This window comes from Schistocerca serialis, chromosome 6 (assembly GCF_023864345.2).
Source record: "Schistocerca serialis cubense isolate TAMUIC-IGC-003099 chromosome 6, iqSchSeri2.2, whole genome shotgun sequence".
Lineage (NCBI taxonomy): Eukaryota > Metazoa > Arthropoda > Insecta > Orthoptera > Acrididae > Schistocerca > Schistocerca serialis.
In genome coordinates, this window is record NC_064643.1 from 523,969,041 (window position 1) to 523,988,700 (window position 19,660).

At 43.8% G+C, this 19,660-nt stretch overlaps 1 protein-coding gene across 1 annotated transcript in view; it reads right to left on the bottom strand.

Moving 5' to 3' along the window:
- Window positions 1-19,660, bottom strand: part of LOC126484962 (uncharacterized) — a 92,322-nt gene that overhangs the window by 16,042 nt on the left and 56,620 nt on the right. Inside the window, exon 4 of the mRNA XM_050108563.1 lies at window positions 13,069-13,310. Coding sequence (XP_049964520.1) covers window positions 13,069-13,310 — 242 coding nt within the window. The remainder of the gene's footprint in view (window positions 1-13,068; window positions 13,311-19,660) is intronic.

The following is a 19,660-nucleotide window of genomic DNA, read 5'->3' on the forward strand; positions in this document are numbered from 1 at the left end:
CTAGTGACTGTAAAAAATGGTTGCGTTGGGGTAACGGGTTATATGATTATATGTATGGATATAAACAAGAAGTCAAGAAGTCATTTTCTCTTTTTGTCACAGTGGTCAGCAGCTCAGCCGCATGGCTGCTAGACCAACAGAAATGCGTTTTAAGTTACAGAGTTCTGCGAGTCCGCTGCTGCAGTGCGTCGGAACTTCAGGACTATATTTAACGAGGTTCCACCCGCTACACAGTCCATTTAAAGTGAGTACAGAAGTTTAAAGAAACAGGATCTCTCCGTAAAGGCGCACGTATCAGGGCAGCTGTGACTGACGTCAGTGCGAACACTTTAGGGCGAGTGCGGGCCGAATCTAACTTCAGACTTGACGCGTGACATGTGACAAACGGTTCACACCTTGAACATTTGTGAACATGACGCAAAAAATTAGTTGTTTCATATAATAATCATATAATACCTCACCTCAATATAAACATTTTGACAATCACTTGAAAGTATCTAAATCATTGTAAATAACCCCGCATATTGTTCTTGCCACCAACTTGTACGTATGGTATGTTAAGTTGATTGTGCGGCAAATGTCGCCCTCGTCTGCCAATGCTATCTGCTGGACTGTTTGGATGATATTTTTCTGAAAGTCTGATGACATGTCTCCAACCTCCCAGATTCTACATACGAACTTGAATAGTCGTTTGTCTGCCACTTTCGCCAACGATTTTAGGAATTTCACCTGTGCAGCCCCGCCTTGTTTCATCGTAATTCTTCCAAAGCTACTACTGACTCTAATATTAGATCTCCGAAGTCTTCCATTACGTCTTCCATTTCGACCCCATTTACTCTAGTGCCACTTCATCAGACAGTCCTCACACTCGCAGAATCTTTCAATGCACTTTTTCCACCTATCCGCTCTCTTCTGTGGGTTTAACAGTGGAGTTTAGCTCTTGATATTGGCGGCCTCTGCTTTTAATTTCACCGAAGGTTGTTCTGACTTTTCTATATGCCTAACCGTGTCTTCCGACAGCCACTTGTTTTTCGATATCGTTACGTTTTTCTCTCCAAAATTTCACCTTGGCTTCCTATTTATTTCATTCCTAAATGACTTGTATTGTTACATACCTCTCTTTTCCTGACTTTTTTTGGACATCTGCATCTACATCTACATGTATATGGATACACTGCAGATCACATTTAAGTGCCTGGCAGAAAGTTCATCGAATCACCTTCTCAATTCTCTATTATGCCAATCTCGTATAGAGCGTGGAAAGAATGAACACCTATATCTTTCCGTACGAGCTCCGATTTCCCTTATTTTATCTTGGTGGTCGTTCCTCCCTATGTAAGTCTGTGTCAAAAAAATATTTTCGCATTCGGAGGAGAAAGTTGGTGATTGGAATTTCGTGAGAAGATTCCGTCGCAACGAGAAACGCTTTTCTTTTAATGACGTCCATCACAAATCCTGTATCATTTCTGTGACACTCTCTCCCATATTTCGCGATAATACAAAATGTACTGCCCATCTTTGAACTTTTTCGTTGTACTCCGTCAGTCCTACCTGGTAAGGCTCCCACACCGCGCAGCAGTATTCTAGAAGAGGACGGACAAGCGTAGTGTAGGCAGTCTCCGTAGTAGGTCTGCTTCATTGTCTAAGTGTCCTGCCAATAAAGCGCAGTCTTTGGTTAGCCTTCCCCTTAACATTTTCTATGTGTTACTTCCAATTTTGTTCGTAATTGTAATACCTACGTACTTAGTTGAATTTACGGCTTTTAGATTAGACTGATTTATTGTGTAACCGAAGTTTAACGAATTCCTTTTAGAACTCATGTGGTTGATCTCACACCTTTCGTTATTTAAGGTCAACTGCCACTTTTCGCACCATTCCGATATTTCTTCTAAGTCGTTTTGCAGTCTGTTTTGATCTTCTGATGACTTTATTAGTCGATAAACGACAGTGTCATCTGCAAACAATCGAAGACGGCTGCTCAGATTGTCTCCCAAATCGTTTATGTAGATAAGGAACAGCAAAGGGCCTATAACACTACCTTGGGGAACGCCAGAAATCACTTCTGTTTTGCTCGATGACTTTCCGTCAATTATTACGAACTGTGACCTCTCTGACAGGAAATTACTTCTTTCATATACTGTGCTGTAGTTGATTTACTTGACAAGGTTCAAGGAAATAAAGGTGCTATCACGATTAATTCAAGAGCGTCATGGAAGCAGGCGAGACCAGGCCTGCCAGGTGAAGGTACATCAGGAGCGATCTCCTGATACAAAAGTACTGTCTCAGTGGCGTCGGGCAGCTGCCATATCACCGTGCCCGCCTGGGCACCAGAGTAATGATATCATCGACGCAACAGATAAGTCCGAGCTGCTGTGGCGTTGGTGAACAATTTGCTTCACGTCCGAACATTGATTCTGTTGTGGCCTACTTGAGGGGTACCCAAACAGGGAGGAACAAAGCCCATATAAATACTGCACATTTCTATATTTAGTATGCAATCCGACAGCCACTAGCTCCAAGGAGGCGGCTCTTGTGTTGGCTTACGAATCTTCATGGGTCAACTAGCTACCACTGCTAGCTGCAGCCCTCTATAGCCACTTCATACTCTGAACATCATCGGTTGGAATAGTTGTGCAGAGTGTATATGCAATACTATGAGATCCAGTATTTCGACAAATTTTATCACATTTGATCTCGGTATTACTGCGTATAACAAGACATGAACGATTCAAATGGTGGAGGATGGAATTCGGTCTAAAGGCAGTCGGTTGTGTGCGGTGTTATCGTGCGAGTACGTAGCTTCGCTGCAGATAGGAAACAGACACCATTAGTGGCAGAGCATATTGTGTATTCAAACCACAACTCTGATATAGCCACGTGGAAAACAGTTATCATGTCATGATAAAGCAAAAAGCGGTGAGTAGATGGAAATGGGACTCTCTTATCATCAAATCGCTAAGAAACTGAACTGTTCAGGTACAGTGATTTATAATTTCGTTTGATTCGGAGCACAATATGGACACAACGAAAGATGTGGGCAAAACCGAAAATTATCTGAGACAACGAAATCATTACTTTTGAGCAAAGGAAGATAACAACCTGTTATTCTTTTCAACTCGTTGCTGGTACACAGTTTCCAGTAACTGCCAGATATGTACGACAAATTTTGCAAATGACAACATCTTGCACTCAAGAAACGACTGCAGAAACCTGTTCTAACAGACCAATTGCTGTTTGCTGGAAAACGTTATTACAGATTTGACAATGGGATAAAGTGATCTTCAGTGATGATAAGAATTTTAATTTGGATGGTTCGGATGGTTTTCAATATGATTGGCGTGATCCGAGAACAGAGCAGCAGGTAGGAATGAGCAGAAATTTCGGTGGTGGAAGTGCTACGATTTGGACAGCATTTTGCACTAAAACTAAACCACGCATTGCTTCGGTGAACACTAGATTGAATTCAGATATAGATACTGAGATGCTAGAGACAGTATGCATTACAGACAGTATGCATTAGAATGTAGGAGGACCCAGGAGACGAAACATTAAGTTTTCAACAAGATAATGCATCTCTGCAGGTATCCGCACAACAAGAAAGTGGATTAAAGATAAAGTTACCGACGTATTGGCCTGGCCCGCACGTAGCCTAGATCTGAACACCGCAGAAGGCTTTTGGGGCATACCTGCGAGGCGTGTTTATTGACATGGAAGACAATCTGAGGTACTAACTACGCAATAACACAAAGGACAGTGAGTGCCTTTACACCATTGTCTATCCACGAAATGTAAACACCTTATTTTGCTACTCGTGTTATGAAGGAAACAATGTAACCCCGTCATAACTGTTTCTGTGACACGCATCTACCAGTTTCGTAATAAATTCGATGCCTGTATGCTTCAGACAATAGAGGAGTGTATTATTTCAGTGGGAACCATGCCCTTATACTGATTTCGAGGAGCCTTGAAGAAAGACATCAGTGACCTTTGATTTGCTGACGACGAAGAGTTGTACACCTGGGACGATCGTGGTTCCTTAGACAGTAGCAAACACTGCAGATAATAGTATTAGGAAACGTTTTGTGACCAAGAATTATGACGGTTTCGAAAAATGAAAATCTCCTCTATAAAAATCAACATGGATTCCGCAAGCAGAGAACCTGCGAAACTCAGCTCGCTCTGTCCGTCCATGAGATCCACGACGCAGTGGACAACGGTGGTCAGGTTGACGCCATGTTCCTTGGTTTCGGTAAGACATTTGACACCGTCCCGCACTGCCGTTTAATGAAAAAAATTTACGAGCTTACGGAGTATTGGAGCACATCCGTGATTGTATTAAAAAATTTCTTGCAGGTAGAACTCAACACGCCGCTCTTAACGGAACAAAATTGACAGATGTAAAGGTAACATCCGGAGTACCACAGGAATGTGTGATAGGACCGTTGCTGTTTACAATATACATAAATGATCTAGTAGAAAACGTCGGATGCTCTTTAAGGCTATTCACTGATGATGCAGTTGTGTATACCAAAGTAGCAACGTCAGAAGAAAGTAAGAACTTGCAGAACAACCTGCAGAGAATTGATGAATGGTGCAGACTGGCATCTTGACACTGGACATAAATAAATGTAACGTATTGCGCATACATACGAAAAGAAATACGCTACTGTACAGCTACACTATTGATGTCAAACAGCTGGAGACAGCGTCTACCGTATAATATCTAGGCGTAAATATCCAGAGCGACCTTAAGTGGAATGACCACATGAAACATAGTGGGAAATGCAGACACAGACTCACATTCATCGGAAGAATCTTAAGGGAATGTAACTCATCCACGAAAGAAGATGCTTATAAGGCGCTTATTGGCCCGACTCTTGAGTATTATTCATCTATTTGGGATCCCTTTCAGCTAGGACTGATAAAGGAGATAGAGAAGATCCAACGAAGAGCAGCGCGTTTCATCACGGGATCGTTTAGCTGGCGAAAGAGCGTTACGGAGATGCTAAACAAACTGGAAGACGTTACAAGAGAGGCGCCGTGCATTACGGAAACATTTACTATTGAAATTTCGGGACAGCACTTTTCAGGAGGAGTCGGACAACATATTACTTCCCACCACATACATCTCGCGTATTGACCACGAGGAGAAAATTCCAGAAATTGGAGCCAATACAGAGGCTTACCAACAATCATTCTTCCCACGCACTATTGGCGAGGGGAACGGGGTTGGAGGGATCAGATAGTGATACCGAAAGTACTCTCCGCCACACACCATTAGGTGGCTTGCAGAGTATGATGTAGACGTAGATGTAGATCATACTGCGTAGAATCCAACAAATACCTGTCCATCGATTAAATTTCTTTCATCCCTCCTATTTTTGGATTTATTGGAGATTAGGTGAGTCTGGGGTTCCGGGCTTTCAGCTTGCCACGTGTATCAAGTCCTGTCATTTTGGGTTGTGTCTCCAGTCAACTTACAAGGCACTTCATTACGATCAAAATGGCTACTTATTTGTACGGAAAGGTCCTTCCAGTTGCCGATTTATGTGTTTTTATCCCCTTCTTTTTTTGGTAACTGGAATAGCTCCCCAAGCCGGTGCGCACCTCAGACACACTCAATTGCTCTCTGGTCCCTCGAGTAATAGTTGATTACAGACGTTGCTGGGTTTCTACATGTGTTCATATGTGAGTGGTCTGAGTGTTATCCATTTTCTTTGTTATGCAGTTCTTATTTTCTAAAGTCGGGATGAAATAGTTTACATGTCGTCATTTGTTTTATCAATTCACTTTAGCCAAGTGGTTGATAAGGGAACATCTGTGAGAAGTTTGACCATATAATTCAGACAACTTTTAATCAATGAACTTTTCAGTCCAGTCAGTGCAATATGGTAATGATACATAGAGGTGCTTCTAGTTTTACCATGTAGAGAAATTCGTATTCTGATTATCAAAGCGTGTTCTATTCATAACGTACACCAAGTTGCACCGCCCCAGTATCTAATCCTCGTCCTATGATGCCCCAAAATATTAATATGCACGCTGTCCAATTGAGATTTCGAAACTGAGAAAGAGACAATGATTAGGCAGCGACTGAGTATTTGAAAGCCACTCATCGCTCTTGTTCCTGCCTGTAGCAGAAAAAGTCAGTTCAGTTCTTGTTATCCGTTGCATGCAGCAGTAACAGAATTACTTAAATTACAAAGCTGGTTCTATAAATAGAACCTAACTGATCGTGATGGACATGCAGAGGAATGAACGTGACTTAGACTAATGCGAATGCAATCCTAGACGACCCAACAGTCTAAGTATAGTCCAGGAAATAACCGCTATCAATGAAAGATTTTTGAAAGAAAGATATAGAAGACACATTCATTTTTAAGAACAAAACACCTCCTATCAACCTGTCTGCTTACTTAATATGCTTAAGGATTAATTTTGCATTAAACTCATGGACATTAAAGCAACAGCGCGCGATCGCCGCCTCTGACAACAACGAGTTAAGCCTACAAATTAGGTCATGCATTGTCCACTCAGAGAGTGGCCTGAAAAACTGCCGGTGCACTCGTAAGAGATTTCATCGGAAGCGAAAGTAGCGTTCAGCTTGTCTGAACACAATCATAAAAGGCAGGTAATGTATACGTTATATACAAAGAATAGCGTTGAAAACATCTGTAGCCTTATGAGGCTGTTCGCAAAAGACGCAGATGTGTGCAAGAAGGTGAAATTATTACGAAGTGCAAAGACACTTGTTGATTATTAGCAGTTAATATAAAAGATTGGCGCTGACTGTCAACAAAAATAAAGTTTAATGAAACGCAAGTACATAAATGAAGATATCTCATCTCGTTGGATTTCGGCATTAGTGATCAGTCACTAACCCGAGTCACAATCCGTTAAGTATCAAGGAATATCTATTCGGAGTGATCCGAGGCGAAACTGTAACCTTTGTGTAGCTTGTGGAAGGCAGACGCGAGGTTCTGGTATGCTGGAAAAATCCTAAGCCAGAGCAGCCTAAAAAAGATTCGTTCGGTCAGTTCTTGAGTACTGTTCATCAGGGTGAAGCCGTTGCCAGTTTGGATTAACGGGAGGAGAGAAAATATTCAAACGAGAGCAGCTGAACTCGTCACTGCTCTTTCTGTTCAGCGCGAGAGTTTCACAGAGACGTTGAGCAAACTGAGAAGGGAGACGCTCCAATAAAGGTGTTTTTCACAATCATTTGCAAGAATAAAGTTTGGTCTTCTGCGCTTCTATGTAGAATCCTTACGTTTTAGGTTGATTACGCTGCCAAAAACACATGTTGTTTGTTTATCTCCGCTTCTTTCATTGCTACGGTTGGCAGGTATCACGTACAAGAGAAGCTTTGTTACAAAATGCTTTAAAAATTGGGAAAAGACAGATCTTGTGAAAGAGGTTTCTTAAGAGAGTTAACGATGCACGGTTATGGAGCAATTTTAACAAAGAAATGCTCAAAGTAAGGAATGTAATTTTCTGTATTTGCAAATACAACTGTGGCCGAGCAATTCTAGGCGCTTCAGTCCGGAACCGCACTGCTGCTACGGTCGCAGGTTCGAATCCTGCCTCGGGCATGGATGTGTGTGATGTCCTTAGGCTTAAGTGGTTCTAAGTCTAGGGGACTGATGACCTCAGATGTTAAGTCCAATAGTGCTCAGAGCCATTTGTATTTGCAAGTGGACCACAGATGCTCACTGGCGAGCATTGTCGTCGCTCGAGGGATGTTGGAATGACTGCGGCCGCAGGCGATAAGCGGGAAAATCCGTGTTCTAGTCCCGGTCCGGCACAAATTTTCATTATCATCCCATTATACGGCTGATGGTTGTCCATATTCATGTACAGAAATTAGAGCTGTCCACAGTTACGATTACATCCATCCGTGACCGTTATATACACTGGTGTGAGAAATTAAAGGGCGAAAGTAACTTTCGCATGATGTGTCACTACCAAATAACGTAGCTCCCTATGACTTCATGAACAGACGGTTTCCTGATGTAGCCACTTAAAACTGAAGATAATCCAGGTGATCAAAAGATGTCATTTAATTACAACATTAAAAGCTAAACAATGAGCAACTGGGACTGAACAATAAGTGAGTGTTATTTTAAATATCAATGAAGTTGCTGATTCTCTCGAGACAAATATGTCGGCTGTAGTCAACTCGATATAACCTGGACGAAACATAGAAAGAACTGCTGTAGCGTAGTACAATAGGTAACAAAGAAATATGCAGTGAGACGAACTGAAATGACACTTTCATGGTGGTCCCCTGGACATTACATGTTTCTTAATAGAGTGTGAGATTCAACATGGACAGCAGTGCATGCTTTGCAACGCGCTCAGACGCTGACCACAAGGTTGGTAAGACGTTCCTGTAGCAGGGTGTTCCCTTCCTCCACCAGCGCACTTCACGACTACTGGCTGGTCGTTGGTTCATAAGGACGTGCTGCAATACGCCTCCCCAACGCATCTCACACGTGCTCCATGGGATTTAAATCAGGAGGAAATGGCAGACCAGTATATTTACTGAATAATCTCTCGTTGCAGGAGCTCCTCCACCTGCACAGTTTTAGAGCTGGTTGCTCGTCGTCATTCATGAAAATGAAATGAGTGAAACATGCATCCCTGAAAAATTGGACATGGGGAAGCAGTAAAGTGCCACAACGCTGACGGTGAGCGTACAGTGTTCAGAGATCTGGAGCTCAGTTCAACCACGCAACCTTATGCCTCCCCACACCACAACCCCAGGACAACAAAAACGATCGTGTGCGAGGATGTTCCTGGGTGCATTACGTTTTCACACCTTTCGCAATATGAAGGTACATCTAGCATGGTCGAACATATTCGTTTTGGTGGTGCAGGTGTTATGGTTTGAGGAGGAATAACGTTGTAAGGATATGTTGAGCTCGAAATCGTTCAGCACGGTACGCTCACCACTCAACGTTGTTGGGACACTACTATTTCTCCGTGTGGCTCTTTTCAGAGGTGCAATCAGCCCTTACTACATTTTTATGGATCGCAATGCGTGACTGCGTCGAAATGCCCAGATGGAGCGGCACTTGGATCGAGAGGATATTCGGCAAATGCACCTGTCTACCCGTTCCCTCGACTTAAATACCACAGACCTCGTGTGAGGTCCGTTGGGGAGACACGACAATCCAGCAGTCTTCAACCTCATTGGTAGAGGAATGTAACGCCTTACTACAAGAGCTCCTTACCAATAGCGTCGCCATTTTTGGAGCACATTGCAGACAACCCACTGCAATCTGCGGTGATCACACACCTTGTTAAGAACCATGCCCAGCTTTTATAATGTTCAGGGCAACATCATGAATCACGGTGATTTTAGTGCAGTTACTGTCTTTGAATAAAAGTGTCGTTTCTGTTGGTCTCGCTGTATATTTCTTTCAGTTGCCTTCTCCAATATACTGTACCAGTTCTTTCTGTATATGGTCCAAGTTATATCGGGCTGTGTTACTTGGTAGTTACACATCATGCGAAAGTTACTTTCGTCATTATGTTTGTACACCAGTGCATTTTGCCCGCAACTCTATACGAAGAGATCCTTACTCTCATAATTCTGAGAGTCAATACGTGTAAGCGGTATACAGCACTTTAATTTTCCAACATACCTATCGCGTAAGGGATACAACGCTAAGATTAAAGATACTGACTGAGGCTCTTAAAGAATGAAACCGACTGACCCTCGTCCTACGTACCATCCTGGAAGGGGACAGAGAAGTCGCATTGCATACTACGAGGGCTATTCGGAAAATAAGGAACGATACGTCGCGAAATGGAAACCACAGTGAAAATCAAAACTGTTTTAATTGCAACAGTTAGCTACAACTTCCAGCTACTTATCTCCATAGTCGCAGATCCGACTTAGTCGTTTGTCGTAGCGTTGTACCAACTTTACAATAGCCTCGTTATAGAAGACAGCCGCCAGCGCTTTCCGCTAATTTTCTATGATGGCCTACAGATCGTTGTCTGTGCCAAAATGTTGTCTTCATAGCCAGCGGTTCATGTGAGCAGAGACGGAATTCATAGGGAGAAAATTACGGGTTGTATTGTGGATAATCAAACATTTAAACATTTCCAACCGAAAACGCTGCAGGAGCATCTTCATTGCCCCTGCAGAATACCGCTGAGAATTCTCTTGAAGAAGGAAACGCACAACCGTTATGTAACGTTTGCTGCGTAGCTTCAGGCGAAATTTGTCACCAGGTCCTCGTACTTGGCTGGAGACACTATTGTTCTAGGTATCTTTACGTGCTCCCTGTGTGCCCAGAACTAAAAAGAACGACGTAACGCGATCGACGGGCATACTAGAGACACTGCCCAACACACCTGTGCGAAAGTTCATCGGATTTTCACTATGGTTTCCATTTCGCCACCGATCGTTCCTTTCTTTCCAAATAACCGTCGTACATACCTGATATGCACAGTTCAGGTATTCGTGCAGCTGCACAGTAAAACTGTTTAAATATGATACGAATTATGGAAAGGTAGGCGAAGAGCGATGTGGTCTGAGACCAAGAAACGAATTTTTAGACGACCCTATCACAGTCAACTAGATAACTAACAACAAGAGTTCAACATCAAACGCATCTGGCTATCATGGGTTATTCACAGTGTAAGAAGGAAACATGTGTAGAGAACATTAAAGGCAATGATACATCTCAGACCGAGTCATATTTTTAGAAGCTTAATCGGCCCGCATCTCATGGTCGTGCGGTAGCGTTCTCGCTTCCCACGCCCGGGTTCCCGGGTTCGATTCCCGGCGGGGTCAGGGATTTTCTCTGCCTCGTGATGGCTGGGAGTTGTGTGATGTCCTTAGGTTAGTTAGGTTTAAGTAGTTCTAAGTTCTAGGGGACTGATGACCATAGATGTTAAGTCCCATAGTGCTCAGAGCCATTTGAACCATTTTTTTAGAAGCTTAATCACCTAACCCGAATTTGTACAAAAATATAATGGATCAGGACACACGACACGCTGTAAACTGACAGCACTTTGATATCGACTACATCATAGGATAATCAAGGGATAAATATGATGTTTTTCAAACTGGGCTTAAGTGAAATTTATCTGCCCTTTTCTTTTTGCGGACGACGAAAAAGCAAAAAAATGGCTCTGAGCACTATGGGACTCAACTGCTGAGGTCATTAGTCCCCTAGAACTTAGAACTAGTTAAACCTAACTAACCTAAGGACATCACACACATCCATGCCCGAGGCAGGATTCGAACCTGCGACCGTAGCGGTCTCGCGGTTCCAGACTGCAGCGCCAGAACCGCGCGGCCACTTCGGCCGGCGACGAAAAAGCATTGGCAATATAGAACTCAAATAATGCTCTCTTGTCTTCCGTTTCAAACCCTCTCTCTCTCTCTCTCTCTCTCTCTCTCTCTCTCTCTCACACACATTTAGAGGCCAAGAATCTATTAGTAACAGATTGGTATGGACGGAAATTTTATAGGACAAGTAGCCTTTAACGTTTCAGTTACCGGGGGAAGGAAACAGTTATGACAGACGCAATATAGCTAAAAATAAAGTACAGAAATAAAAAATACTTCTCGAAACAATAAGAAAACTTCTGTGTAAAAAATTCGAAATAGAAACATGTTTGAAGTTCTATAGAATAACGTCAGTACCAGTGATGCTATGTATCAGTGAAGGTTAGCAATTAGTAAAGAAGGAAAAGCCATGAAAGCAAACGGCAGAAGTTTGTGTTTTCGAAAAGTCTGCTGTTGAAGAAACGTGATAAGGATCGAAAACATTCAAGAGTTGAATGGTCATACTACTAATAACAAACAACTACGATGTAAATTGCATACAGGAGTTAAATCTGCTGGAGTATTGCCGAATGTCATAGATAATGCACAACGCAGGCCACAGCAAGGAGAAAAGTTCGATAATGGCAAAGAGTAGATTAGAAGTGGAACAGGTGGAATGGATAGGATCTGCAATAATACATTTCTGGGTACCTGACCAGGCCACCATGTTCTTATACAGACCAAAGTGTTGGCCTTCATCGGAGTGGAATAATAACGCGAAATACTCCATAGTAATACAGAGTACTTGCAACATTATTCAAAACGTGTTTGTTAACGTTGTTAACGTTGTCAACGTTGGAGACAAGTGATCTGTCGTAATTTTTACATTAAGGGTTGAAAATCTTCGAACGAAATATAGCAAATATTATATTTATTTTCAATATTAGTTTCCGCTACACACGAGCCATCTTTAGATCATAAAAAACATGATTGATTAGTGTAATTGCCATGACGGCTCTACACACCGTTAAAATGTGTTTTTTCTTCCTTTTTTAAACTGACAACATCCATACAGAATGCAGTGTAGGTAAAATGACTTTACATCGTTCATAACCAATCGAGTAGAACGAAGGGCATAAAACGAAGGCGTTACGCCCTAAATCCTAGTAATTGACAGTCCCCTCTTCACTGCAGTACTGCCGAACATGTTTACGACGAGCAAGTCACATGTTCTGTTTCTCGATGGTTGTAATGGTCATCAACTGCAATACGGAGCTATACTCATATACCACGTTTAAATAACGTACTATTAATTATCTCTGCTATGAGATAATACAAATACTAATTAAGTTGGATCAGTTTCTATGTTTTGACGGCAAAACATCTCAATTTTCTGACCTGTGTTCTACTTGATTGGCTATGAACGATGTAAAGTTATTTTACCTACACGTTTTGAAAACAAAATACTAAATTTGCAAGGCTTTCAAAGCGGAAGAAATAAAAAATCCGGAACAACATGGACAGAAGAAAGGAAGAGAGTTCATGGGGAGAAAATGAGGGAATACTGGAAAATAGGAAACAAAAACAAAGGAAGAAGAGGAACTGAAGTTGTTAGCGTGATACTTGTTGGTCAATACGATTGAAAAAAAAAAAAAAAAAGCTTGCGATCTTGACTTCGCGTTGGTCAGTACAACAACATGCCGGCGGAGTTAATTTAGGATGTCAATAGTGCCGGATGCCTGCGGTCGCCTGAGGAGTGGAGCCGTTGGCTGCTGACCTACCTAAAGGGCGCGAACAGCGGCGAGTCCCTGGGGAAGACGTGCGCCACGTATGCGGTGCAGGTGCACTCGTGAATGCGGCGCAAGCCGGCGACAGTGGCTGCCTCCACGGACTCGCCCTCCACGAAGACGAATGCGCCCAGCGCGCCAGCCGGCACGGCGTACCGACCTGTCTCCACCAAGCGGGCGCGGGCGCCGCGCCGCTCTTGGCGCCAGCGAGAGGCCCACTGCGCGTGCGCCGGCTTCTGCACAGTTAAACAATTGTCGTCTCGATGGTTATAATGGTCAGTTTGTAAGAGCGGGTGCCAGGTTGAGATCCATTGGGAGAGTCCTCAGAAAATGTAGTTCATCAACAAAAGGAGGTAGCTTACAAAACACTTGTTCGACCTATACTTGAGTATTGCTCATCAGTGTGGGATCCGTGCCAGGTCGGGTTGACAGAGCAGATAAGATCCAAAGAAGAGCGGCGCGTTTCGTCACAGCCGGCCGGTGTGGCCGAGTGGTTCTAGGCGCTTCAGTCTCGAACCGCACGACCTCTACGGTCGCAGGTTCGACTCCTGCCTCGGGCATGACTGTGTGTGATGTCCTTAGGTTAGTTAGGTTTAAGTAGTTCTAAGTTCTAGGGGACTGATGACCTCAGATGTTAACTCCCATAGTGATAGTGCTCAGAGCCTTTTTTTTTTTTTTAGTTTCGCCACAGGGATATTTGGGAAGCGTGATAGTGTTACGGAGATGTTTAGCAAACTCAAGTGGCAGACTCTGCAAGAGAGGCGCCATGTCCATATGAGAACGATGTCCATATCTACAACAGTAGAGGGAAAGATGACCTTTATTATCCATTGTTAAAGCTGTCAGTGGCTGAGAAACGAGTTCAAAATGCAACAAAAATTTTTTTTCATCATTTGCCCAAAACATAAAATGTCTGATAGACAGCGAAGCAGGTTTTAAATCTGGCTTCAAATCACATTTGCTGGATTACTACTTCTATTCTATTGACGAATTTCTACTTAAAGACTGGTAGCTAATAAAAAACTTGTAGTGACATGACGAGGACTAAACATAATTATGTGTTTATTACTGTTAACACTAATTATGTATACATGTCTTGTAAGCTGACTTGTTCCACATTATTTGGCGAAAAGAATTGTTCAAATGACCTTGGAACTTATAACTAACTAATTCGCCATAGTGACAATGAATTGAAAGACTTGTAGCAGGCCATTGAACCCCATGGGAATTATTCTCTTAGCAGAGAAAGGTAAATTCCATCAAACGCCATATTCAACCACCTAATTCCATCAAACGTTATGTTCTCCCACCTATTTACAAATTTCTTCAATTGGACGTCATTTCGGAGACATCCACACTTCACCCATACCAGTAATCCTCCTGGGAAACAGTGGCCTACGGTTTATAATGGAATTCGGATCACGCATCAATCGTGCGTACAGTAGCTGATCAACATCATCCGGACACCTGTTAGTGAACAATAATGTGTGGTGTGTCCAGCCGTCGCCTTCGTGATGTCTTGACCTCTGCTGGGGACATTTTCACTGAGATATCTAAATACCTGTGGGCGAGTAGCAGCGTATGCTTCCTCAAGAGCAGAGACCAGAGAGAGTAATGACGTTGAACCCAGTGGTATGAAGCGTAGTCGACGTTCAAACCCATCCCAAAGGTGTTCCATTGGGTTCAGGTCACGGCTGGGCAGGCCAGTCCATTTCAGGAACATTATTGTCCACAAATCCACAAGCCATTGCCTCACGTATGCTGCTTTACGGAAGGGTGCACCGTCAGGCTGATACGAACAGACACCTTCAGTGAACTATTTCTCTACTGTACACGGTACACAATGCCTGAAAATGTGTTCGTATTCTTCCACACCTAGCGTTTTCTAGGGTGGAAGAAGAGACGACACTCAATCACCTTACAGCAACATCTCTTCCTATGTACACCACCGTTGACATTACAAGTGGTTCAAATGGCTCTGAGCACTATGGGACTTAACAGCTGCGGTCATCAGTCCCCTAGAACTTAGAACTACTTAAACCTAACTAACCTAAGGACATCACACACATCCATGCCCGAGGCAGGATTCGAACCTGCGAACGTAGCAGTCACGCGGTTCCGGACTGCGCGCCTAGAACCGCGAGACCACCGCGGCCGGCTGTTGACATTACACATTACGGAACTTTCTACAGGTATTCGCCAAACCCACGCCCTTCCATCAAGTGTGTAACGTGATTCATCATTGCAAATCACTAGGTAAGCGGAGAAGTGGACGACGCGCACTTAACCCATGCCGTAATAAAGGGCGACGGATTGTCAACGCTAATCGTGTACGATGTGTTACACTGTTCCACTGTTGCGCCAGAGTCAAGGACGACGCAGATCTGTCCTGCAATGCCATCCGGATGAGGTGTCGATCTTCTCGGGGAGTGGTCTGGGTGGTGCGACCTGACCCATCCCGTCGTGTTCTATGACCTTCCATGAACCATCTGAACACACCCGTTGCACTGCCGAAACACGAGCAGCAATTTCCCGGGTAGTTGTATCACATTCTCTCGTGCCAATAATGCGCCCGCTTTCAGACTCACTTGTTTGACGGTACGGTTCGCGCGTATATCTGCAAGGCATACCGGACGTCTGCTCAAGTCACACCAATCCATTATCTTCGGATTACAGCGGCAACAAGAGCCGCAGTCACATTTTACCGAAAGGTGGTGTCGTTATCTATTATTGCCAGTTTGTTTACGCAATATTTCGAGAAATGTGCCTTCGAGTCGGCGGCTTGAAACCTGTGTTTTGTCTCAGATACGTAGCCGATACTGAAAGACTTTTTAGAACACCTGATTTCGTTCCAACCGAATATTCGTTGACGATGGGGATGGAAAAGGATGGCCGTCTTCCCTTCTTTGATGGTTGGTCAGGAGGAAGTTGGATGGAACGTTGGCACAAGCTGTTTATAGGAAGACAACTCAGACTGACTTGTATCTGCAGGCTGACTCAACATTAAGGGGTGATTCGTACCTTTGTTCGCAGGGTCCATATCATCTCGAACACTGAGAGTTTCTCAGCTGAGTTAGCCCATCTTGAAGTCACCTTTCATCAGAATGCTTATAGTGAAAGGAAGATTAGATGTGTGTTGCGCTGACGACCAGCTGTGCACCGGGTGAGTGGTTATAATTACCGAGGTGACACCAAAGTCTGCGGCCTTTTTGACCAATGCCCACCACGACATTGGATGCCGTCTGGTGGCGTTCCGGGCACGTGAAGCGGTAACTAAAGTATGTGTGTGAGCGGAGCAGACATGGACGGGGGGAGGGGGTTACCCTAGAGAGTGTATGGGGTGAAAATGGGGTAATCCATTGAGATAAGCCACTTTGACAAAGGTTAGATCATTATTACGCAGTGCCTGTAAGCGAGAATCTCGAAAACGGCGGAGCTGGTAGAGTGGTCACGTGCTACTGTCGTGAGCATCTACGAAAACAGGTAGAACCGTGAAACTACCACTAGGCTTTTAATAGTTGGACGTTCTTCACAGAACGTGGTGTTCAGAGGCTTGTCTGCTCTGTAAAGTAGATTACATGATGATCTGTGGCTTCTCTGCCAAAAGAGCACAATGCTCTTTTACGGACAAGTGTTTTGGAGCACACCGTCCATCGTACATTCTTGAACATCGAGCTCTGCAGCACACCTCCACTAAGTTTGCACATGTTAACGTAACGACAGAGTTAATTACCATTGAAATGAGCACGGAACCATCGAGATTCCGACGGTCGATCAATGGAAACGTGTCGGCTCTTTGGTTGAATTACATTTTTTTCCCTAGGTCGAATGTTATCTCCACAAACACCATCATCGAGGTGAACGGCGACTCTAAATCGGGCAGCGCGCCACGGACGCAGGCTGGTGAGAGCCGTATTATGCTATGGGAGACACTCTCCTGCGCTTACATGGGACCTGTGGTAGTAATCGAAGACACGCTGCCAACTTTGAACCACCTGCTTCCATTCATGCTTGATGTCCTCCCTGACGACACTGTCAGGGTCTAGCAGTATATTCGTCAGTGTCTCGGGCCCAGAACCGTGCTACATTGATTCGAGAGCAATATAGCGAAATCACGTTGAGGCCTCGCCGACCAGATTCACCTGACGTAAATCCTATGGAGCCCATCTGGGTCGCTGTCGTGCGTCATCACCGAGTACGCAAATCAGAGGCCAACTATTTACGCCAATTACATGATATGTGTGTAGACATTTAATGCTACATAGCTCCACAGAGGTACCAACAAACTGTAGGATCAACGATACGCAGAATCAGTGATGTATTTGGTTCCAAAGTCGATTAGACAAGCTATTAATGTTTAGGTTCATCAGTTTACGTTCCGTAAAGGATGATCATGGTTTGCGTAAAGCGAGTGTCTTACCCCATTCCTTGCAGCTGTGGCATGTCATACATTGGTCAGACTATCAGGAGTGAGGAGTTCCAAGGTCCTGAGCATAAGAAGCACACGGGCTTAGAACAGCATAGCAAATCCGCCATTGCAGAACATTGCCTTGGCACCGTTTACCCTACGGTATGTAACAACACGGAGACTATAGCAGCTCATGAGATAGTGTTATTAAGGAAGCTGTTGAAATTAAATTAGCAAGTATCCTTGTAACTAGCGATGTTTCAACTTCTGCATGGAATCCTTCTTTCGCACTCGTCAAAAGACCGAGGGACAGAATTTATGCAGTTTATTGTCCCCCACACCCCCCACCCTCCAGCCGGCCGAAGTGGCCGTGCGGTTAAAGGCGCTGCAGTCTGGAACCGCAAGACCGCTACGGTCGCAGGTTCGAATCCTGCCTCGGGCATGGATGTTTGTGATGTCCTTAGGTTAGTTAGGTTTAACTAGTTCTAAGATCTAGGGGACTAATGACCTCAGCAGTTGAGTCCCATAGTGCTCAGAGCCATTTGAACCATTTGAACCCCACCCTCCCAGTTAATTTTTAATTTCACTGTCAACAACTTGTGACGTCGGTCATCTTCGGTTTGTGATGGCTCTAGTGTTTACAGTGCTCGTGCATGTGTGTGTTTCTCTCTCTCTCTTTCTCTCTCTCTCTCTCTCTCTGTGTGTGTGTGTGTGTGTGTGTGTGTGTGTGTGTGTGTGTGTGTTTTAGCGTTTATGTTTGTGTTTGTATTATCTTTACTTGAAACTGGCAGGGTGTGCTCCTTTCGAAATATCGGCGGTTGTAGACGTCGTAACCTGGTTGCACTCCCGTAAGTTATTTGAACATTGGCTACGCCGGGAGAAACTAAGGTCTCACAGGGACAACGTTATATCAGTATACACTGGAAAACATTGGTGTAGTAATCCTCTACGGGCATGGGTAGATAAATGAGAAACAAAAATAGACATAACAATCGAGCTTCGAACACGTACGCAGAAGTGTAAAGATCGGTACGTCAGCCACTGTGCAACCGGTTCCGTTTAACTACTTACTCACTAAAAGGTACATGGAGTATCTCGAAAACTTCGTCATTTTTTCAGAAACGGTCGAACAGCTACGAGTAATCGAGACACAGTACTCGCCTGTGAGTATATTAGTCCCTCTTCTACTGAGCGAAGTTTCTGGGAAATCGGCTTTTGGCACTTCTCGTGTTCTCTTCGTCAGTTTAAACGGGCCAGATATCTCAAGCACAAAAACATGCAATTAATGGGAAATATTATGTTACAGGGAATATGTAACCTCTGGAGTCACCCTGTAAGATCAATTTGCATATCAAAACAAGGGCGTACCCAGGATCTCTGGGGGGCGGGGGGGGGGGGGGGGGGGCGGGTCATACTAGTCTCAGGAAACAAGGACTCGAGACAACATACAGTACTTCTTATTAAATAAAACAGTAAACAAGTGAAAAACTGCTTTTAATAAGCATTTTAAATACAAGAATGCACTTCTACAATCCCAGAAAACATGCAGCATTTCTTATTAAATAAAACAGTAAACTAGAGAAAAACTGTGAATATCTTCTAGGGGTGGGGTGGGGGGGCAGCTGCCCCCCCCCCCCCTGCCCCTCGCTGGGTACGCCCATGTATCAAACCCTACATTGCGCTAACACAAAAACAGGGAAAAACATATCTTGACCGAGTAACTAGCACTCTCAAGATACATGAAACCGAAGCGGAGGCTCCAGCCTGATGCATTTCAGCATTTAGCTGTATTTTTAATGGGGATATGTATTATACTCGTGAATCTGATGACACATTCAGTATCATAATGAGATACTGCAGACGCGATCCATGGGTAGTCAAGTAACTAGATTAAATTAAACTAATTAAAGGTGTGTATTTAAAATACACGTTAAGTCCTACCATGGTGCTCAGTATTCATTCATCGGAATGATGTATTACGGCGTACAGTGCGCCGTAAATTGAGAGATTCATCCTCAGGTTATGTCATGTCTGAAAAACTGCAGAAGATATGTAGTTTCGCTGCACACGATAGTCGAGTGGGACAATAAGTTGTCCGCACATTCTGCCAGGTACCATTGGCAACTCTGCTATCAGTCAGCACTTCCCATATAACTACAGGATTTTTCTTATGTTACG